We start from the raw sequence: 23,508 nt of genomic DNA, 5'->3' as shown, positions 1-23,508 counted from the left end.
AGGAGTAATGCAAATTTGTATTTCATGAAAACGACCCTCAGAGCAATTTATCACATCCACTTGCATTTCTGCATAGTCTGAAGACTGGCCTAGATTCCATTCATTTCAACAAACATCCATTGCATCCATTGAGCCCTTTCTCTGAGCCAAGCCCTCTTTTTGATTCAGGGGACTCAAAGGTAGTTAAGCTAAGGTCCTTAGCTCCAAAATGTTCATAGTTTGAATCAGGAGTTAATAACATGGTTCCAGGATGTCTGTGCCTCCCTGGAAATTACCTGCAAAATCTTGTGTGTCTGGGCAGTTTTCTGTCAAAAGTTTCCTTAGTTTCATCTGATTTTTAACACAGCCTTAAGAGCTCATGCTCTAGGGTCAGACAGACCTAGCTCTGCCACTTTTAAGCTATGTAAGCCAAGCTTCCTCATCTGTTCATGGAGCTAATGCTACTTAATGGGGTTGTTGTAAGAATGAGATAAGATATCTCATAGAAAGTGCCTAGCACACAACCAACACTCAATAAGGGGTAACTATTGTTATCACAGGTATCACCATCATGAAAGTAGTACCCCGCCCCATTATAATTATGAACCACTGGTCTAGATCATGAGTCAGCAAACTATGGCCTGCAGATCAAATTCAGTTCACTGCCTGTTTTTGTAAAGAAAGTTTTATTGAAACACAGCTATGCCCATTCATTTATGTATTATCCAAAGCTGCTTTCACGCTACACCTGCAGAGTTAGATACAGTAGTACCCTCTTATCCACAAGGATGACGTTCCAAGACCCCAGTGGATGACTAGATAGTACCAAACCCTACATATACTATGTTTTTTCCACCTGATAATCAAGAAGGCTGGTAGTGGATAGAGCATGGATACACTGGACAAAGGGATGATTCATATCCCAGGTAAGACAGAGCAGGATATTGCAAGATGTCATGATGCTGTTCAGAATAGCATGTAATCCAAAACTTATCAATGGTTTATTTCTAAAATTTTCCATTTAATATTTTCAAACCATGGTTGACATCAGGTACCTGAAACCACGGAAAGTGAAAATATTTACTATCTGGCCCTTTATAGAAAAAGTTTGACCCCCTCTGGGCTTGCTGATTAGCTTTAAATCATTTTAATTCTCTGGGCCTCAGATTCTACACCTGTACAATAAGTAGATTTGAATAAATTATCTTTTTAGTTCAAACATTCAGTCATTAAGGGACTCGTGAGATGTGAAAATGCTCTTGAACATTGAGGACTGCCATGCAGACCCAGGGTGCTATGATGATCATCCCATTGGTGGTTGATAACTAAATTCCACTCTCTTCTCCTCACAGATCCTTGCCATAATTTCCATCATGTTCATCGTCCTCTCCACCATTGCCCTGTCCCTCAACACGCTGCCCGAGCTGCAGAGCCTCGATGAGTTCGGCCAGAGCACAGACAATCCCCAGCTGGCCCACGTGGAGGCTGTGTGCATTGCATGGTTCACCATGGAGTACCTGCTGCGCTTCCTCTCCTCACCCAAGAAGTGGAAGTTCTTCAAGGGCCCACTCAATGCCATTGACTTGTTGGCCATCCTGCCGTACTACGTCACCATTTTCCTCACCGAATCCAACAAGAGCGTGCTGCAGTTCCAGAACGTCCGCCGCGTGGTCCAGATCTTCCGCATCATGCGTATTCTCCGGATCCTTAAGCTTGCCCGCCACTCCACCGGCCTCCAGTCCTTGGGCTTTACTCTGCGGAGGAGCTACAATGAGTTGGGCTTGCTCATCCTCTTTCTCGCCATGGGCATCATGATCTTCTCTAGCCTTGTCTTCTTTGCTGAGAAGGATGAGGAAGACACCAAGTTCAAAAGCATCCCGGCCTCTTTCTGGTGGGCCACCATCACCATGACGACTGTTGGGTATGGAGACATCTACCCTAAGACTCTCCTGGGGAAAATTGTGGGGGGGCTCTGCTGCATTGCAGGGGTCCTGGTGATTGCTCTTCCCATTCCCATCATTGTCAATAACTTCTCTGAGTTCTACAAGGAGCAGAAGAGGCAGGAGAAAGCAATCAAGAGGAGAGAGGCTTTGGAGAGAGCCAAGAGGAATGGCAGCATCGTATCCATGAACATGAAGGATGCTTTTGCCCGGAGCATTGAGATGATGGACATTGTGGTTGAGAAAAATGGGGAGAATATGGGTAAGAAGGATAAAGTGCAAGATAACCACATGTCTCCCAACAAATGGAAATGGACAAAGAGGACACTGTCTGAAACCAGCTCAAGTAAGTCCTTTGAAACCAAGGAGCAGGGATCCCCTGAGAAGGCCAGATCATCTTCTAGTCCTCAGCACCTGAACGTCCAGCAGTTGGAAGACATGTACAATAAGATGGCCAAGACCCAATCCCAACCCATCCTCAATACCAAGGAGTCAGCGGCACAGAGCAAACCAAAGGAAGAACTTGAAATGGAGAGTATCCCCAGCCCCATAGCCCCTCTGCCCACTCGCACAGAAGGGGTCATTGACATGCGAAGTATGTCGAGCATTGATAGCTTCATTAGCTGTGCCACAGACTTCCCGGAAGCCACCAGATTCTCCCACAGCCCTTTGGCATCACTCTCCAGCAAGACTGGGGGCAGCATAGCCCCAGAAATGGGCTGGCGGGGAGCTCTGGGTGCCAGTGGTGGTAGAATTGTGGAGGCCAACCCCACCTCCAATACTAGCCATCACTCTAGTTTCATCATCGAGAGCCCCAAGAGTTCCATGAAGACCAACAACCCCTTGAAGCTCCGAGCACTTAAAGTCAACTTCATGGAGGGCCATCCCAGCCCACTACTCCCTGTTCTGGGGATGTACCATGACCCTCTTAGGAACCGGGGAGGTGCTGCGGCTGCTGTTGCTGGACTGGAGTGTGCCACGCTCTTAGACAAGCCTGTGCTGAGCCCCGAGTCCTCCATCTACACCACAGCAAGTGCTAGGACACCCCCCCGGTCGCCCGAGAAACACACGGCAATAGCATTCAACTTCGAGGCAGGTATCCACCAGTACATTGATGCAGACACAGATGATGAGGGGCAGCTGCTCTACAGTGTGGACTCCAGCCCTCCCAAAAGTCTCCCCGGGAGCACCAGTCCCAAGTTCAGTGTCGGGACAAGATCAGAGAAGAACCACTTTGAAAGCTCCCCCTTACCCACCTCCCCTAAATTCTTAAGGCAGAACTGTATTTATTCTACAGAAGCATTGACTGTAAAGGGTTCCAGTGGTCAGGAAAAGTGCAAACTTGAGAACCACATCTCCCCCGATGTCCGTGTGTTACCAGGGGGAGGAGGCCCTGGAAGTGCGCGGGATCAGAGCCTCTGAACTACCCTGCCATGGAGGAGAGACTTGTGGGCGAGGTCCAAATAGGAGGGCTGTTCGGCTTTCCTGCCACAGAGCTTTTCTGCATGAACTCTAAAACAGAAAGGCCCTGAAAAGCCCCCAGAAAGAGGAGAGACTCCAGAGAAGGCTCCTTAAGACCTTGAGAGCCATGACCAGCATGAAGTTGGCCAAGCCATGGGGTACAGCAGCTCCTTGTAACTACTCTGTTGCCCTCTCTGGGAGATGACATGAGCAGAACTCATAGCCACCACTACCATCATTCTAGACCTAACCCAGGCCACCTATTCCCCATTCTTCTCTCATGGCTTTCCATCACAGCCTCTGAGGGCAACATCTCCATCCCTCCCAGCTTCAGCTAGAGAAGGATTCTAGAATAAGTGGCTGATGTTGAAAGAATGGGTTGACCAATTTGGTATTGGGGTTTGCCCACCCACCTCTGGGAACACTGGTCCATCACCTCCTGGATGGATCCCACTATTAGAAGGCTACAGGGAATGCTTGTGTCATGGGGAAATCTCTGTGCCATAAGCCACGGTCCCAGCGCAAAACCCTTACTCATATGTCTTTGCTGACTTCCGTATTCCGTAGTACCTGAGATTTTATTTTGAGATATCATCAGGGTGAGTTGCACCACTTGTACTCAATTCTAATTGCCCCCTGGCAATCTGGGAAGGGTTCGGAAGGCGGGCAGTCAGCCAACAGTATGAACTTGGAGCATCGCTTTAGGGTTGTAGGAGGAAAACGCTTCCTGTACATCACTAGTGTAGACTCAAAAGATATGCAAGTGTCACATATGCAAAAGAAATAGCTCATTCAAAGAGACTGTGTGACTGAAGAACAGCATAAACATCTGATTTTTTTTACCTGCAAGAGTGAAAGGAAAAAAAAAAACACCCCTAATTGAAATGCCCACTTCAGACTTTTGAATACTTCCTGCTGCAACAGGGAAAACACCTACTATAATAGAAATTCTTTTTTGTTTCCTGTGGTATTCAAGCTAAAAAAAAAAAAAAAGTTAAAATAAAAAGCACTTTATGTTTTTCAAAAATAGGTTCTACCAGGGACAGTGTCAACATCTTGCACTTTAAAACAAGCACTTTTCCCGTGGGCCAACTTGTTGGGACTGTAGTTGGGTTGTTGCTACATGCCTGTTTCCGGCCACGGTGGGCGATATCGTGCTGGTATCTCTGTCTGCCATATCGAAGTCTGTGGGCTCCTTCCCTGCCCCTCTGAAGCTTCCCCTTAATCCTCATGGGTCAGGAAAGGTTCTTGGCCTTTGGGTGAGCCCTTTTATAAAGTCCTGTGTACAGGAGACATGCACATCTCAGAAGGATGCAATGAGGGTTGGGCATTGGGTGTTTTATTCTGTTCTCTTTCCTGTCAACCAGCCATTGGTGTGTTTTCAGTGTCACTGTCTGTACTAAAAGCTCAGCTCTCCTTCCTGCAGCTATCAATGCAGCCAGTACAGACAAAAGCAATAAGTATTTGTGTGCATCCTGAGCGGTTCTGGTGTACTTCTTGGTGTTGGTCTTCCTGTCTTAGTTTGATGGCCTGGCGTTGTCCTGCCTACTTGTAGTCTGATGGCATGGTATTATTGGCCATTCCTCAATCTGGTGACATTGGGTTGAACCACTGATTAATACAATGCTATGGTGTTGGCTCACCTGTCAGTAAAGATAACATGTTATTGGTCTGCCTATCTGCAGGACAATGGAACAATGTTGTTCTCTTAATATAATGTTGATGGATGATGTCCTAAGTACAATAGTGTAGGTACGCCTATCCCCAATACAGTGACAGGCATATGTCTTCCTGATGGAACAAAGACATGGTGTTGGTTTGCCTGTCCTTAATATAATCTGTTGCTGGTCTGCCTATTCGTATAATGGCATGATCCACCTGTGAGTACACAAATATCATGGAGTTGTTCTGCCCATCCTTTGTACAAGGTCATGAGGTTGGGCCACGTGTCACAGGTATGACAACATGGGGTCATTCCACCACCCTTAAAAACGGGTGTTCTCTGCTGTATATGAACCCAGTTCGTACCACTTCTCGGCATCTCTGGAGACTGTGAATCCCCCCAGAAGGTTGCAGTCCAGTTCTTTGCTGTAAAAACCAAGAAAATGAGAACTTGACTCTTCCTAGATATCTTCGGAGTAGTCACACAAGTGCAAAGGCATTTAGGGGCAGGGAGAGTGTGAGATCACCTGCACTAGCTGGCACATCAGAGAGGAAGGAGCAGCGCCTCCAAAACACTTCACCCAGCACACGGTCCAGGCTGGGGGCCTCTTGAGGAATGACTGTGGAACGTTCTCTGCCAGCCGTCTTCTGCGTCTCTTCTTTGTTCTCATCACCATTTATGTCCACCATCAGCACAAATGTGACAATTCAGGGAAAACAAACAAATGCTTTTTGATAAAAGTAAATAGTGGTGATTTCCAATTCAGATATTTTTAGAGCTGATGCTGTCTGTAAAAAATATTAATAATAATTATAATAATATAGTCTATTTTACATATCAGGAAAGTGAACATGTTTAAATATAGCCATATATAGCGAGAAGGAACTTACCACCCCTTCTTCAAATCAAGGTATTTCACTTGTTGGTTGAAGCAGATGAGAAGTGTACAGATTGGAAACAATTTCTTTCTTTTTTTTTTTTTTTTAACTAATAACCAATTGGTGCAACTCTCCTTGTAACCAAAGGCCCTTTCTGCCTTGTGTGGTCACGTAGGACCTGGCCCTTCCTTCCTCGTGTATTTTGTCTGACCTTAAAGTAGCATTTTATTGAGTCACTTTTGAAGGATGAATTCAGAAGTATCTTAAGAACCTACCTTTTCAGGCTTCATAGCCAGAGTCCTATAGAGTTCTTATAGAAACAGAATCACTGAAATTCAGCATATACTATGCTTAGAAAGTATTCCTTTTTGGTTTGGTTTTTTCTTTTTCTTTTACTTGTGTGCATGTATTGTGACAATATAGCTTTTACCCTGTGCTCAATTCAAAATAGAGTATTGTAAGTTTTCCCAGCCCCCCACTCTCCAAAAAGGAATATCCCTCGATTTTTAATAGGTACACTTAACCCATATCTACGTACACATATGTACCTGCACTGGGAAATCTTTCTAAGAGTCTCCACCGAGAAGCTACACTTGATAGATGGGTGTCGAAAGAAAAGAGGAAAACAATGGTTTGGAGGCAAATATTGCTTTAACTGGTCCGTTTCCCACCCATTCCTGAACCAGTGAGAGTTGAAAGAAACAAGTCAACCCAGACAAACAAAACTAGAGGCTGGAGGCAGATGGATGTCTGGTCCTTTTGGCGAATTCAATGAAACTGGTCAAGAACCCAGCTGAACTTGAGTTCCAACTTCCACCATTATATGAAAGGGCTAGGGACCGGGTAGCTGTGTGTCCCCGTCACCCGAGGAGAGTCTGCAACCAGCAGTGAGCCAGGTGGGCAAGCTTTGGAGGAGACGGTTTTTTCATCTTTTTATCTTTGGGTAAAAGAAAACAACAGGACTTTGGTGCAGTCGATTTCTCAGTGCCTTCTTTAGGAATTTTATCTTAAGCACACTTTAAGTGGAAAGAAGAGAGAACATTTGTTCCCATGAAGCCCCTTTCTCTGAAAGGATTGGGGATCAAGAAGGAAGAAGCAGAGGAAGAAGAGGATGCAGCAAAATCCTGAGGAGGCTATTTCCTTTCAACCCACCCGGCTCGCCCCTGAGAATTGCTGGTGATACAAACTTTTTCAAACCTACTACCAACTTCTCCTCTACCATGTATCGGTAACTGTAGCCTCGTCTCTGCCCTTTCTCCTAATAAGATCCATGTTTCTAAGGAGAAAAACAAAACAGTATTCTCTTCTGTAAAACTGTAATGTATTGTGGATATTTGTAACTATTGTATATTTCTGTCTTGCTCCAGTCATGGCTGGAGTATCTAGTCCAGGAACAAGGGGATATTTAAAATTCACCACGGACAAGGGTCACTTAAGCCAGGTCTCTATCTCTATCTCTCCTTTCCTTATTTCTCTGCCAACTAGTCTCAAGTAACATAACCCCAGGCTTTTGAGCCTCAAATCAAGTAACTTTGAATGAAAGGAGGGCATGGCGGAAAGGCCCCACGACGTGCTCCTTCGGGAAAGAAACTTTTCTGTAGCTACGAAGTTGGCAAGAGGAAGAAGGGGGCTCCTCTGGGTCCCCCCAGCAGGACAATGGAAAGCTTGCTGCCCCGAGCTGACATTTCCTTGCCCATCACTGCTTATATGACAGCATCCAAATGCTTTCAGTCACTCAGCCAGGGTGACGACCCAAACCAGCCTTGGCTACACCCAGAAATAAGAGTTACCTCTGCATTTTCTGTTGTCATTTTTCTGGCTCTAGAAGTATCTGATGCGCATCTACATCATAGGAAGTCACGCATCTCAGAGTACTCTATTTTTCTGTTCAGATGAAATATATATATATATATGTATTTTTAGCAAATTTATAATAGGGCAATTGAGTCTAATTTCTTCTTTTGTAATACAGAATAATATCTTAGGAGTTTTATTGTTGGTCATGTTGTAGCTGATACTTTCTGGTCTTTTTCATTTCTTCTCATCATCCCTTGGGCTGTTTTGGGGTTTGTTTGTTTTTTACTTCTTTTTGATTCTGATTTTCTGAGGGTGGGGCCTGACTTCTTTGTGTGGGCATTTCCTGACACTAGGCCTAGAGTCTGTCGATGTTGTTACTTTCCTTTTTCTATCTATGTGTTTCTCCTACTCATTGTTCTTAAGAATCCAGAGCATGAATGCAGGAGTGAGACCAAGGGAAGCAGAGCTGCAGAAGGCCCTCAAAATTAGGATGGAACATGGGCTGGTTTAGTCTATACCCCACACCCCTCCAGAGATCTGAAGGGACTGAGCTTCCTCGTCCCCAGAGATCTTGGAACTGAAGATCTCATGCAAGCAAACTTCCTGCTGGCATGTCTGAAGTCCAGAACTCACCTAAATCCCTTTTGGCTGGGCTCTTCCCAAGTCCAGCACCCCACTTCCTGGTCACATCAATCAGATCTGAAGGCCAGAGCATTTTTAGGGTGTTGCAAACATCAGAAGAACATACTGGGCCTCAGATCTCATCACCTTTTTTTTTTATCAGCTCTTCGTTTCTAACAACCTCACCAAAAGTCAGTGGCCAGACTTCTTGCAGCCAAATTCTGAAAAGAGATGTCCCCAGAATCTGCTATCTCATCTCCCCTTCCCTTTCCAGCTGCCTGGCTCTGTAGAGCAAGAGATTTGTGGCAAGGGCAGTGGTATTTTTCCAGCTTTCCCCTATCTAAGTCTTGGGAAGTTTTTGAACTATCCTGATAATTAATTCCACAAGGCAGTTGTCAGCCTCGGGTGGGCAGAGGACATCTCACTATGCAGGATCTTCAGCAGAAGTGGATTCGCCATCCATCAACTCATGCAAGAAGATGAAGAAAGGGCAGATAATCTCCAGCTTGCATTCATCTAGGTTTTGCTATCCCATTTGCCTCACTTTCAGCTGTGGGGCTATGGACTCTGCCCAGAATCAGAGATTTGAGCCAATCCAGGACCCCCAGGTGGCAGTTAACAATCCCCATTAGATGAATCCCAAGAGGAAGCCAACCCAATTACAAATTTATTATTCTGGAGTATGACCCTAATCAGAGTTTTCCCACTCCAAAAATTCCTGGTAATCTGGTTTGAACCACAGTCAAATGACGCAAGATCTTTAAAAACTTTTGCACAAGAGCAACAACAAAAAAAATTGCCTTCCAATGGTTTCCTAGGTTTGATGCCCAGATAAGCAAACACCGTGGCCTGTGGCTGTTTTCATCAAGAAAGCGGTTGCATAGTTTGGGTCTCCATCCACTGTCCCCAGTATTGTCTTAACCCGGAATTTCTCCTGACCTTCCCAATGCCAACTAAAGAATTGAATTTAGAAGGGGCTCTGTTCATCGAGTGAAACCTCATCTTCACCTCTAACCTGAAATCTCCATCCCTTCTTGCAAAGATGCTGAAAGATGTAAAGGCTGGCCAGGATGGGGTAGAGTGGGAGGTTCACCTGAAGAAGGAACCACCCTGGGCAGTCAATTTCAGCTCAAATGAAGGAAGCCCTTCTTAGGTTAGGTAGGCTAACCGTGGAGCCCAGTGCCGTAGTGGGTCATGAGCTTCCTTACCCACAGGTGTCTGAAGAGAGGCTAGATGATGTTCAGATGGGCACTGCACTGCAGAGGGGCTCTCGCGTTTCATGGAAACTGGACTCAACAACCAAGGAAATTCTCTCTGTTTCTTGGTGCATGTGTGCGTGCGTGCTGGTGTGTGTGTAGATGGTTTGAACATTCTGGGCACAGGCTCAAGTCACTGAGGCAAAGGCATGGAGCATAGTTAGCAGGCACTCAAATTCTAGGATTTGGAGCTGTCAGAGGCGATGCCAAAGAGGGGAGGATACTCTGCTTCCTTCCTGTCCTGGAAAATATTAATGACCCTGTCAATCCATCCAACCCATCCCGAGTGGCCTAACAGGTGCCACACTGGGATGACACTCACGTTCCCCTTCCCCAGCCAGCCAGGAGCAATTCCATGTAGTCCCCCATCCCTGACTAGCTGTCTCAACGGTGCTTCAGCCCTTCTGCCCAGACCTTGTGTCCTCATGAGCCTGAGGCTTTCTAAGAGACACAATCATCTTTTACCCACTAGCCAGCCCCTCAGTGAACAACTGCCCAGGCAATAGTAAATGGCACCATTCCAAAAGGGCTTTTTTTTCTGATAAACAAAACAGGAGATCCCATTCAAGACTTTTGAAAGTCCTCAACCATGAAGAAAATCAAAAAGGGCCAAAAGAAAGAGGCAGCCATAATCCAGTTTTACAGCAAAACCCGGCTTCAGCTGACCTCAGGTAGAAATCCCTTTCCCCCACATCTGTGGCTTCTATCCAAATTGGTCTGGATACTGTCTAAGGACAGCATCTGACAAGAGAGGTTTTAAAGTCCCCTCCCCCAACTCGATTATGTATGTTGGGTTTGGAGGAGGTGGGACTTCAACCTCAGGACGAACCCAAATCCAGGTGGTCTTTGCTTGCTCTATTATGAGGTGAGGCAGCATGATATGTTTGGATGGATAGACTGAGCAGCTGCCCTCCTTCAAAACCAAAATACAACAAAAACCGTTTTCATAGACCTCCCATCCCCTTGAGGCTCTGCCCTGCAGGAACAGCTCAAGTTGCAACAACTCAAAGCTTCAATAGTAGGGCAGTTCAGGGAAATGTAGGAAACTCCCAATTCTGTCCCATTAGGATGCTCAAGGGCCATGCAGGGACCGCCCCACACTTCCTGCCTCCCTGAGCTAAACCAGGTCTGGAAAGAAGCAGGAAGCTCAGGAGAAGACGCCCAAGAGATTCCAACTTCTCCGTGTCTTGTGGCCCCCTGGGGCTCTCTCTTAGATGAGGTGGACATCTAAGAGTTGGGTGTGCCTGAATGGGGGGAGGAATATGGAGGGTCAGGAGGATCGGCAGCCACTGGGTGGGTAGCTGGCCCCTTTGCTCCACAGACCTATCTTGACCTCAGTCCAAGGTCAAGGGCTGGGAACCCTATTTTCTGCACCAGGAACTCAGGGTTATGCTCCAATGTGTGCCCTTGGCATATGGTGGTCATCCAAACTGTGAGTGAATGTGTGAATGACTGACCTCTGAGTGAATGAATGGGTGAGCAAATATAAGGGTGAATAGGGGAGCTGATGAGTTCTTACTTGGCTTGAGGTATTGCTAACTGGGAAGGGAGGAGAACTGGGGGCCCCTTCCCACTGAAGCTGGTAACTGCCCCACCAATGCCATCTGTTCTTTGACTAAATCTGGGGTCAAGATGACATCCAAATTTGACACTCGTGGGCCCCAAGCTGACAAGGGCCACAGCCCTCTCAGAGCCTACTTCCAGTGGGCCCATGGGCAGCCCTGGTCTCCTTCTTCCTTTCCTGTCCTTCATCTTACAGCCTCATGTTCTAGTTCAGCTCACACATAGCCCAAGGGGAAACCACAAAGTGGCTTCCCCATGGGCTAAGCCAAGTGTCTAAAGTGGGGGTTTCTCTTTGTCTGGGACTTGCTGGGGCAGGAACTTGGGAGCCAGCATCTGGAAACTGGATCGCATTCCCTGAGCCACGGGAGCCTAGCTGGGTAAGGTGGACAGCCTGTCCTTCAGCTTTTAGAGCCAATGGTCTCCTTTGCTATGAGCCCCAAAGCTCCCCACGATAGCATGCACCCCGACCCCATCAGCTAAAACCCTCTGTTTCTCCCAGGAACCCATGGTGTGAGATTAGGGCTCTTCTGCCAGCAAAGCCATTCTGATCACCCTACCCATGATGGGGGCCAAGCCAATCACATTAGCCATAAATGACCAATGTCCTCAGCTGCTCGTTTCTCGGGGTCGCATCTGTGGTTCCTGTTCATCTCTTGTCAGTTGACGTCTCTAGTCCTTCCTACAAAGGGGAAAATGAGTTGCGCCCATGCGCACACAGACACACACACACACACACACACACACACACACACGAGACCAAACAATAAAAAACCCAGTGTCTTTTTATGCATGTGGTGAGATAAAATTGTGATCCTTATGTGACCTCCAGCTGCTGTCGTGTCTTGTAAAATATGTCCAAATGTTTAAGAATTTCCAAACACATGGTCCCTTAATGAAGTCTGCAGAGTTCAATAAAAGGTACGGAGAAAACAAGCTTGGTGGAGTTTGTTTGATTTTCAGGAGGGTTCAGGGAGGTGGGGGGGTCAGATGAAGATCTATAAGGAGAGCTAAATCTGGAGGCCTGGGAACCTGGAGGGATGGCACTGGCTTTTTCTCTTCCTGCAGAAGAGGGAGGGCATGAAAATGTAACCGGCTCATCACCCCTAGTATGCAAGCTAGTGGTAACCCACCCCATGCTGTGTTCATGCATCAAAACCCCGACGCTAGCCATTTGGTTCTCACGTCAACTATGCCTGGGTTCCTCTCTCATAAAAATGTCTCTCAATAGAAAGCATGAGCTCAAATTCCCACAGGGCCAAGCAGGTAACATAAGTGGGTAAAGCAACCTAGCTAAGAGGCATAAGGGAGTGGTGGTGAGTGTGGCAAACTGAAGGACACACACGCACTGTCTAAAGAGGTGAGCACGATTCATGTCCAGCTCGTTGTTTCCACAGAGGCATGCAGCCCGGCAATGCCAGGTCTTTTTAAGAGAAGTCAGAAATCTGGATTTTTGTGAGAAATATCCCAACTTTTAAATGTTAGCAACTAATTCCAATTTTCTTAGTCATGTACTGTCCAAATTAAACACATCCGTGGGCAGACTACAGCCCCCACAGGCTACCTGTATTAGTCTGTTTCTGTTGCTTATAATAGAATACCTGAAACTAGGTAATTTATAAAGAAATGAAATTTATTTCTTAGAGTTTTGGAGGCTGGGAAGTCCAAAGTTCAGGGAAAATATCTGGTGAGGATCTTCTTTTTGATGGTGGCTCTCTATAGCAACGCAAGGTGTCACATGATAAGAGAAATGGGATGAGTAAGAGAGCTAACCTGCTTACTTCCTCTCCTTTTAAAGCCATCAGAAACATGCCCCTTAATCCATGAATGGATCAATCCATTCATGAGGGCCCAGTCCTCACAACCCAATCACCGCTTAAAGGCCACATCTTTCAAGTACCATAACTGGATTTCCCACCCTCTTAACACTGTTGTAATGGAGATCAAGTTTCCAAAACATGAACTTTGGGGGTACATACTTAACCCATAACACTACCCCTTTGTGACCTCTGCCTTGACCGCTAGGGCTCAACCATTTCTATATTAGTTAACTATTGCTATGCAACAAATTACCCCAAAACCTGGCAACTTGAAGCATTATTTTTTAAAGATTGCTGTTAGCTTTATTGTGATTCTAGAATTGGGTGACACTTCATTCCATAAAATAGGATAAGTGTTCCCATCAAGCATTTATTATCTCGCAGGTTTTGTGGGTCGGGAATTCAGAAGCATCTCTAGCTGGGTGGTCCTGGCTGGGGGTCTCTCACGAGGCTGCAGTCAAGACCTCAGCTGCAGTCATCTGCTTGACTGGGGCTGGCAGATCTGCTTCTAAGGTGGCTCAGGAGGCCTCAGGTCCTTGCTAGTTGCTGTTGGGGGCCCTCAGCTGCTCACCATGTGACTGCTCCTTGGGGCACTTGAATGTCCTTCCACCATGGTAGCTGGCTTCCCCCAGAGTGAGTGGTCCCACAGGATGATCAAGGAGAAAGCCACAATGCCTTTTGTGACCCAGTCTCAAAAATCAAACACCATCGCTTCCACCAAATTCTATTTGTTGGCAGTGAGTCATTAAATCCAGCTCACACTGAGGAGGGGAATTCTACCTCTAGAGAGAAAAGTATTAAAGATATTATGGACATGTTTTAAAACCACTATATACCAAATCCCAGTTAGTGGAAAGAGTAGTTTGTAGACTTTAGAATTTCATAGCACAGTAAAATTTCCAATTAAGTTTGGGGAAGTGTGTAAGCCTTGCCAGCATTTTATTTTACCAAGTAAAGATGTTGAAAAAGTAACTACCATGTGCTAGGTACCTTCACCATCACCTAGTAAAACAAAGGGTATTTCAAACCCCCCAAAATATATCATCTCAGAATAAAAGACTTTCCTTAAAAAACACAACTTTTATTGTTTTTTAATAGATCAGAGCTTCTCAACCTCAGCACTACTGACTTTTAGGGCCAGCTCGTTCTCCACTGTGGGGACTGTCCTGTGCATTGTGGGATGTTTAGCAGCATCCCTGACCTCTACCCACTAGATGCCAGTGGCACTTCCCCACATTTGCAACAACCAGAAGTGTCTGCAGACATCGGCAGATGTCCCCTGGAGGACAAAATCACCTCCAGTTGAGAATCACTGAAGAGGTCCAAAATCCAAAATCCAAAAAGGACCATGAAAAGTGAAATTTCCTTCACAACTCTGGACCCCAATCCCCCCATCCCTACAGGCAATTACTGTTACAGTTTCTCATGTATCCTTCCAGAGACAATATTTGCAAACACACACACATACATGTGTGAGTCTGTGTGTGTTGTTTTGCTGTTTTATTTTATGCCACACAAATAGGAACACACCATATACACTGCTGTGTACCTCGCTTTTTCACCTAATATATCTTGGAATCATTCTGGATTAATACACAAAGAGCTTCCTCATTCTTTTGTAAGCCTACGTCCTGTGCTATCGTACATGGTAATTGCTGGTCTCCTGCTGCTGAGCGTTCAGGTTGCTTCCAAACTTTTGCTATAACAAACAGTGATGCTTAAATGAATGGCCTGTCGGCAGTTCCTCCGGGCTCTGCCTTCAAAAATAGATCTGGAATCTGCATTTCTCGCCCCTCCACTGCCACTAGAGTCTATTGCCTAATGACTGCAGCAGCTTTCAGTCTGGGCTCCCTGTTTCTGCCCTTGATATCATTCAGGCTCTTCTCAACACAGTGGCCAGAGGGGGTCCTGTCAAATTGTCAGTCTGATTATGTCACTGGCCGTCAAAACCTTCCCATCACATTTTTAATAAAAGCCCAAGTCCTTGGCATAGTCTGCAAGTTCGAACATCCACAGGCTCCCACCTGCCTCCTTACTTCATCTCCCCCTGCTCTCACCCAAGGGTGCCCAACATCCCCAGCCTCCTCCCTGTCCCTCTAACATGCCCACCATGGGCCCACCCAATAATGTGGCCTCCTTTGGCCCCCTCCTGGCCCTCCACCCTCTCTGATCTCTTGTCTTATTACTTGTCCCCTCCCTCACTCGCCTCCAGACACACCAGCCACATGTCACACACGCACACATCCATACACACTTACACTCCATCTCTGTCTTGGCTTTAGTTTTCTCCGTAATACTTATTACCTCCAGACACATTCTATTTATTTATTTTGTTTATCTCACTCCAATAAAATGAAAATTCCACAAGGGCAGAGGATTTTTATCAGTTTTGTTCACTGCTGTGTCTCCGGTGCTTAGAAGTGTGCTTGGCATATAGTAGATGCTCAATGACTAATTTGTTAAATGTTGGATAGGTAAATAAATGCCTGCATACATGGCATCATCTCATGCTGTGTGTATATGTCTTTTAAAAAATATTCTTGGAAATCATGTTGTTGGATAAAGGGCTTATAAGCTTTTTATGATTTTTTAAAATGATTACAACGAAGTTATATAGGTAGCCCAATGTATACTTTCACCAGTAATTTGGAAGAGTGTGTGAAGAACAGTGTTTTCAGTGGAATTCATTTGCCTTTATGAAAATCTCATTACATTGTCCTTATTTTTCTCCTTGCCTGCCACGGACTGGAGAAATCATCAGAGGCTGCCAGCTGTCTTTGGCCAGAGCCTCTGATACATTTCAGAGCCTCTGATAGGTTTGATGCTCACAACCACACTGAGAGCAGTGCTGGTCCCATCATACAGATTCACACACTGAGACCAGACTCGTATGACTTGCCAAAGGACCTGCCACATGTTTGCAGCTGAGCGAGGTCCTGAACCACATCCCTGGGCCCCTCGTCAAGTGCTGGCTTTGCTACAACCCAGAAGGAAGGAGGCCATCCTGAAAACTTTCAGGCCTGCTTATGGGGGCTCAGAATAACTTCACAGTCTCCTAGGAGCACCCTCCGTTGGTCTGTAGGCCGTTCATTTACTCATCAAACATGTACTGGACTCTTCTGCTTGTCAACCATGGATAAGCATTGTGATTCTGCAATAAATTAAGAGACCCTTCCCTCCTTTCTTTCTTCCTTATTCCTTCTCCTTCATTTTCCTTCTTGCCTTCTTGCCTTCCATACACATTTATTGAGCACTTACTATGTATTAGGCCCTCTGCTTGGTGCTGGCGATACCAAGCTGATTCAAGCAGAGTCCTTGCCCTTGTGGAGGTAATAATCTAAAGGGAGAGACCACACTCATTCACCCCAGACATAGGCGAGGGGGCTTCGGAGAACCCTTCCCACACACACATACACAGATTGGAGCACCCTCAACAAGGGAAGGGTGGCCCAAGAGCTCCTGCTTTCTGGGTGCTTTGCCAAACCCTTACTGTGTGTTATTTCTTCCAATCCTCACGAAATAGCACTAGGAGGACATGTTATTATCTGTATTTTGCAGCTAAGGGAACTGAATCACGGCACAGGGATGACTTGTCTAAGATCCCCCTGCTAGGAAATGGCAAAGCTGGGATTTTAACCCAAATCTGTCTGATTTTACCAGGTTACTGCCTCTGCCAAAAGGATCAAGGCTGATAATTCGTCACACTCAATGGTGCAGAGTTCAAGAGGGCTGCGACTGGAGCTAGACTGCCTGAGTTCAAAATGCCAACTCCTCCACTTACTAGGTACTGGCATAAGGAAGGTCTCTAGCCTCTGTGCCTCAGTGTCCCCATCTGCAGAATGAGGCTAATTCCCTTAAGCAACAGTTATGTATGAAGCTCCTCAGGGCCAGGAATAAGGTGAGGAGATCAAGACAGGGCTGTACACATGCAGGGTTGGATCCTGTCTTTATTTGAAATTTCGTTATTTTGTGATTCGTTGATTTTTGTCATTAATTTGTATTGTTTTAAATATTGCAGTAAAATATTCTTTATCTTGATTCCTGAGTTTTGGCACCCCCTTCCATCTTGCATATTTTGATATTTGGGGGATGTGGCACTGAGCAAAGCAAATCCCTGCCTTCAAGAGACACACATCCTAGTGGGGGAGGCTGCCAATAAAAAGATAAAAATATATGACACTTCTGGTGCTAAGAAAAACGAAGTTGGATAAAGAGACACAGAGAGATATAGGACTAAAAACAGTATCCATCTCACCAGAGTTGGTGTAAAGATTAAAAGAAATGATCCATGCAAAGGGTCTAGCACAGAGGCTGGCACAGTAAGAGCTACATAAACACTGGCCATTAATGTGATTTTCTGTGCTGGGCTCAAGGGGCACACAGTTATAGACACCAGAGCTCTGCCCTCCAGGAGTTGTCAGCTTGGGGCAATGTTACACAAACTATGTGCTGGGACCCGCTGGTACAGGGGTTCTTAAATTTTGTGTGCCATGGGCCCCCAGGGAAATCTGATGCAACCTATAGACCCTTTCTCAGAATAAAAAAAAATACGTAGTAAAATAAAGTGCATAAAATAAAATACATAGGTTTAAAAAGGAAACCTATTCTATTGAAATACAATTATCAAATTATTTTAAAATGTGCAATATAGTAACACATGTACTTCTTTATTAACAAATTAAATAATAAGGGCTAACAATGAGCCTAGTAATTACTGCAATTTTGATGTAGTGAAGAGCATAAAAGATATTTTGAAATATCTGCAACAACCATAATGAGATATAAAATAGTCTGTGATTTTTTTGTGGTGATAATGTCACCAGAACTGGTAATACTACGATTTATTGTATATATTCACAATGAAGGATGTGCTCTATTTCAACTAGATGTCAGTGAAAATACTGATACAGAGTTTTGTCCTATCCAAGTTCGTAGACCCATAGTATGAACTCCTGCAGGAGGGGCTTCGAAATCTATTTCATGGGTTATGACTAGCACTTTTTTAATGAAAAAAAATAATAGACTGGAGTAAAAATAGAAAAGAATAGGATAGGAATCAGCATACATTGCTCATAAAAAGTTAAGTGCAGAATCATGAAACTTTCATATCCATTGTGCATGTGTGTGTGTGTGTGTGTGTGCATGTGCACAGGCATGCTACAGGCCATGACACAAAATACACTTTTTCCTGCAACTCATGGTCAAAAATATCTGAGAAACTATGGTGTGGGGCAAGCTGGCCCAGCTCAGCCACTGCCATAGTGCAGGCGCCCACAAATACCCTGTCCCTGCCTCTGAGCTCCTACCCGCCTTGGTTTGGTCCCATCTGCCCTCCAGCTCATGCATGAATACGCATATAGACCCAACCTCAAAAAAGGCCATGCTGTCAGTGGCTGAACAGCCGTCCCTCCTCCTCAGGGAGAGGAGCAGGTGTGACAATGCCCATGTTCTGAGCTCATGCCCTGTTTGCGGACCTGTCCCTGCAGATGGCCACATGGTCCCACAGCAAATATTAGGAGTGCTGTTTGAGCACAGCCAGCTGGCGGCATGTCTGGAGGTGCCAGGCTGCAAGGGTTCGGAGCTAATTAAACCACCTCTGATGAAACACTGTAGGGAACTAAGGTCGGGTAGATATTGCTGAGCTTTTTCTGTATGCATGTACTTCTTGCTCCCAATCCTGGCTATTGAAGGGGACGATCTGGGAGAGGAGACAGTAATCATAATAACAAAACCTCAAAGGGAATCTACACTCCAGTCTCCCAAGCGGAAAGGACTTTGACACTCTGCAGATGGGAGGTGAAGAAACAAGGATTCCATTGTCAGATGTTTGGGCAATTAACCCTGTGCTAATAGGCAGAAAATCACTATCGGGGAAAGATGGGCTTTGAAGGAGATTTCAAGCTGCAGCTCAGCCTAGTGGTTCAGAACAGAAACTTTGGGGTCTGAAGCACTGAGTTCAAATTCTGGCTGCACCACTTCCTTGCTGTATGGCCTATAGCAAGTCACTTTCCCTCTCTGGACCTTGGTTTTCTAATCTGTAAAATGGGGAAATAATAGCAAGCATCTACTTTGAGGGGGTTCTGGGGGTCCTCAATGAAAGGATGTAAAGTGCTTAGCCCAAGAACGGGCATACAGTGAGTGCTCAGTAATGGTAACTCTTATTGTTACCATCTTTTCTATTCCTACTGTGGCCAGGGCACAGTTCTATTCCCTAACGGGGACTTATTGTCCAGACTTAGCACCTCACAGAGCTAGAAATCACGGAGAACATAGAATCATATTAGTTAACATTTATTGAACATTCACTATACACCAGGCACTGCTCCAAGCACTTTATATGCATTTGTCAACCAATTCTTAGCAACAACCCAATGAAATCACCATCATAGGTGTCATCATGAAATTATGATCATCAACAACCCTGTGAAATTACCATCATCCTTAGCTCACAGATGAGGAACTGTATCAGTTATCTATTGCTGCATGACAAATTACCCCAATACTTATTAGCTTAAAGTAATAATAAACATTTATTATCTTACACAGTTTCTGTGGCTTGGGAATTTGGGAGTGGCTTAGCTGGACAGCTCTGGAACAGACTCTCTCATGAAGTTGCATCAGGATGTCAGCAAGGGCTGAAGTCATCTGTGGCTCAAAGGGCTGGAGGATCTGCCTCCAGGATGGCTCGCCCACATGGTTGGCAAGCTGATGCCAAGCTGTTGGCCGCAGGCCTCAGGTCTTCACTGCATGAATCTCTCCTCAGAGTTTCTTGAGTGTCCTTACAAGATGGCTGGTGGCTTCTCCCCGAGTGAGTAATCCAAGACAGGAGCTATAATGCCTTTTTTTCCCCAATTTTTATTTTTTTGGTGGCAAAATACATATAACATAAAATTTACTGTCTTAACCTTTTTTTTTTTTTTTTTTTTTTTTTTTTTGTCTTTCTCGTGACAGGTACTCAGCCAGTGAGTGCACCGGCCATCCCTATATAGGATCCAAACCCGCGGCGGGAGCTTCGCTGCGCTCCCAGTGCTGCACTCTCTCGAGTGCACCACAGGCTCGGCCCCTATCTTAACCATTTTTAAGTGGTATTAAGTATGTGCAACCATCACACTATCCATCTCCAGAACTTTGTTATCTTCCCATACTGAAACTCTGTGCCCATTGAATAGTAACTCTCTATTCCCCCTTCCCACCAGCCCCTGCAAACTACCATTCTATTTTCTGTCTCTACGAACTTGACTCCTCCAGGTACCTCATATAAGTGGAATCATATAGTATTTGTTTGCAAGTGGCTTATTTCACTTAGCATAATGTCCTCAAGTTTCATCCATGTGGTAGCACGTGTCAGAATTTCCTTCCTTTTTAAGGCTGAATAATATTCCATTGTTACAATGCCTTTTTATTACCTAGCCTTGGAAGTCACATGCACTGTCGTTTCCAAAATATCCCATTGGTCACACAGATCGGCCCTATTCACTGCAGAAGGGGACCACCCAAAGAGTGAATACTGGGAGGTAAGAATCATTGGGGACCACCTCAGAGGCTGGCTACCACAGAACTGAGGCCTGAGAGGTTTAATGATTTACCTCAGGTCACCCAACAGGCGAGTGACAGACCCAGGACTTGAGAGCTTGTTTAGAGGTTCTAGCAGGGGAGCACAGTTACTTGTATATCCTTGACCAAAGAATGGTCCTCTCCTCTATAGGGAAAGGTTGCCTCTTCCACCAAGCATGCAGCTTCGAGAAGAACACACGTGGAGCAGTGATGGAGGAAGGGGACACCTGCCTAGTCAGCCAGATCAGCCAAATCAACCCTGGCAATCAATGGGGTGACAGATGTTGCAACCAGATCGCCCTCACATTCTAGACCCAGGATTTGACAGATCACATGACACCAGGGTGTTGTGTAACCACCCTACAGTATCCCCACCCCTCACACCTCAGCATGGCTTCCACTGGTGAAGACAGAGACACCAGAGGCGGGGGGTGAGGTCGGGGGCAGTGGTCGTGGAGACTCCCTGAACAGAAGGTCAGGAGGCCCAGGTTGGAGTCTCAGTTCTGACACTAATTCACCATCTGACTTTGGGCAAGGCACCATCCCTCTCTGGTCCTCAGCAACCTTCATTGTCAGGCAGGGACAATAATAACTACTTCTCATGTTATTGAGGTAAGTAAAGAAAACAAACACACAGTACAATGCTTAGTCCACAAACAGATATGCAGAAGTAATACATTTCCTTCTACATTGTTTTAAATGTTTATTTGTTTACTGGATACTAATCTCACATGGTACCCAACTGGAAAAGTATAAAAGGATCTGCAAGGAAATCTCCCTCTCACTTGGTCCTGGTCCTTCAGCCACCCAGTTTCCCTCCCTGAGGCAACAACTCTTCCTAGCCTCTTGTCAAAATATGACACTTCTGTTTTCTTAAAACAACCTAATTTCCAAGGACCCGCTGAGTGGGAGAGAACAAAAGCTCAGCCCGTCTTGGGGCTAAGAAGCTTGGGTCTCACCTGGTGGCGAGGCATGGAAGGCGGAGCCGGGCAGAGACTTCTAGTCATCTGTTATCTAGCCACATGAGTGACTTTGCAGACGTCCCTTGTGCCAAGCATGTAGAATCTTGGAGCCAAGTAAGGGAAGGAGCTGGGATTTGAACCCAGACCCAGAGTCCAAGCTCTTCAGCACTACATTACTCAACTAAGCTCAGGGAGTTGGTCCTTGCAGCATTAAGGAGAACCTCAAAATTGCAAGCACATAGCTACTCAACAATGATGGATAGCGCTGCTTCTCACTGGAATAAAATGCATTACTTAAAATTTTAACTGTGGACAGCGTGGAGATATTTAAAATTCTTAAGTAACAATGCAAGGTTAAAAATAAATAAATTCTAGACACAGCTAAGGCACCACATCTTCCAGGAGGCTTTGCTCATCCCTTCCCCCGTCAAAGGCTAGATCAGGTGATTCTTTGGGGGTCCTGGAGCCTCCCCCATCACAGCTGTCATGGCACCAGGCTCTCACTTCCTGTGGCTTCTGTGAGGTGGTTAACCCAGCAGATGCAGGGGCAAGATGGTGTGGGCTTAAATCCTGGATCCTCTATTTTCCATCTGTGTGGCCTTGGGCAAGTTACTTCACCTCTCTGTGCTTCATGAATGGGTATGAGTAACAGCTAGTTCTGAGGGCTGTAGTTAGGATTAAATGTGTTGTCTCATAAAATCCTTGCCACATGCAATAAATATTAGTTTCTGTAGCATATCCCTCTCTGCACCAGACTGAGCTCCGTGCAGGCAACAATATTGTCTCATTCTTCCCTGCATTCCAAGCACCCAGCACAGAGCCTCCAATGGGATAGGCATTCAGAAAGGGTTTGCTGAGCCCATATTCTGCAGCTGCTGCAGCAGGGCCATCTTCATCAGGCCTTCCAGCAGGCACTGAGAGCCGCTGACCTGAACCTGGTGAGGTGTGTGTATGAAACTGTGGACCCAGCCCAGGTTTTTGGGCAGCCACCTTGCCCATTCTCCCAGCCCAGGCTCCTTTCCCTCATCCAAGCTCACTACCTGGAAGAGGCTGTCATGCACCTGGACCACAGTGACCCCATCATGCGGGACCACATGGGTTCCATGATGGCCCCAGTGCACTAGAAGCTCTTCCAGTTCCCGCAGGCTGAGCCACACAACTCACTGGGCAAAGCAGCCCAGCATCTCAGCCTCATGCTGCATGGCCTTGTGACCCCCAGCCTCTCTTAGCAGCTAAGCCTGTCTTGCCCAAATGTGGGTAGCACTGTAGGCCAGCAGACAGGACTAGGCCAAGGCAGGATCATGTCTGCCCTTTACCTGCTCAGACCCCCACCTCTGGGGTGTTTGGGGTGGGGAGGCAGGAGCACTGGCCATGGTCTATAGGTTACAGTAGCCAGCAGGTTTAGGCTGGGCCCACAGCAGGTATTATGCCTTCTTGGGTTCTGCTATGCCTGGAGCATGACCCCGAGATTACAATACCACTTGAGCTGAGTTTTCTATGTTCCTTTTTACCTCCAATTTGGATCATTTTGTTTTTGAAAAACATTGAGAAATTCAATTAAGTGCTTTTGAAATAAAATGGAGTATGTATGTGCAAAAAAAGGAAGAAAGAAAGAAAGGATTTCCTGAATGAATCCAGGCATATATTCCACAAATATTTATCAAGCACCTTCTCTGTGCCAGATCCTAGGGAGACAAGGTGAATGAGACAGATGTGGTCTGTGCTTTATAGTCTCCTAGGGGTTTATAGTCTCCTGGGGGAAACAGCTAATAAATAAATAGGCAAATAAGTAAAGAAAAACATAGGCTATTTCTCAGTGCTGTGGAGAAAGTGAAACAGTGGTGTGATACAGAGTGAATGGGGAGTGTTACTCCAGATGGGCAATCAGGGAAGGCCTCCTTGATTGACAGGAAGGAGCTAGCCCTGGGAAGAGCTGGGAGATCAGCCATCGTCAGGCAGAGGGCACAGCAAGTGCAAAGACCCTGAGGCAGGAATGCTCTCAGGAGGCTGTCTTGGC

General features: G+C 45.8%; 1 protein-coding gene across 2 annotated transcripts in view; it reads left to right on the top strand.

Annotated features, from left to right (window-relative positions):
- Positions 1-4,407, top strand: part of KCNB1 (potassium voltage-gated channel subfamily B member 1) — a 95,769-nt gene extending 91,362 nt beyond the window's left edge. For both annotated transcript variants that reach the window (XM_063097207.1, XM_063097216.1), the window contains exon 3: positions 1,332-4,407. In XM_063097207.1, the coding sequence (XP_062953277.1) occupies positions 1,332-3,341 (2,010 nt within the window). In that variant the 3' untranslated portion in view covers positions 3,342-4,407. The remainder of the gene's footprint in view (positions 1-1,331) is intronic.
- The last annotated feature ends 19,101 nt before the right edge of the window (positions 4,408-23,508 follow it).

This window comes from Cynocephalus volans, chromosome 1, assembly GCF_027409185.1.
Source record: "Cynocephalus volans isolate mCynVol1 chromosome 1, mCynVol1.pri, whole genome shotgun sequence".
Lineage (NCBI taxonomy): Eukaryota > Metazoa > Chordata > Mammalia > Dermoptera > Cynocephalidae > Cynocephalus > Cynocephalus volans.
Note: the sequence above shows the minus strand (reverse complement) of the source record. Positions and strands in the feature narration are given on the sequence as shown.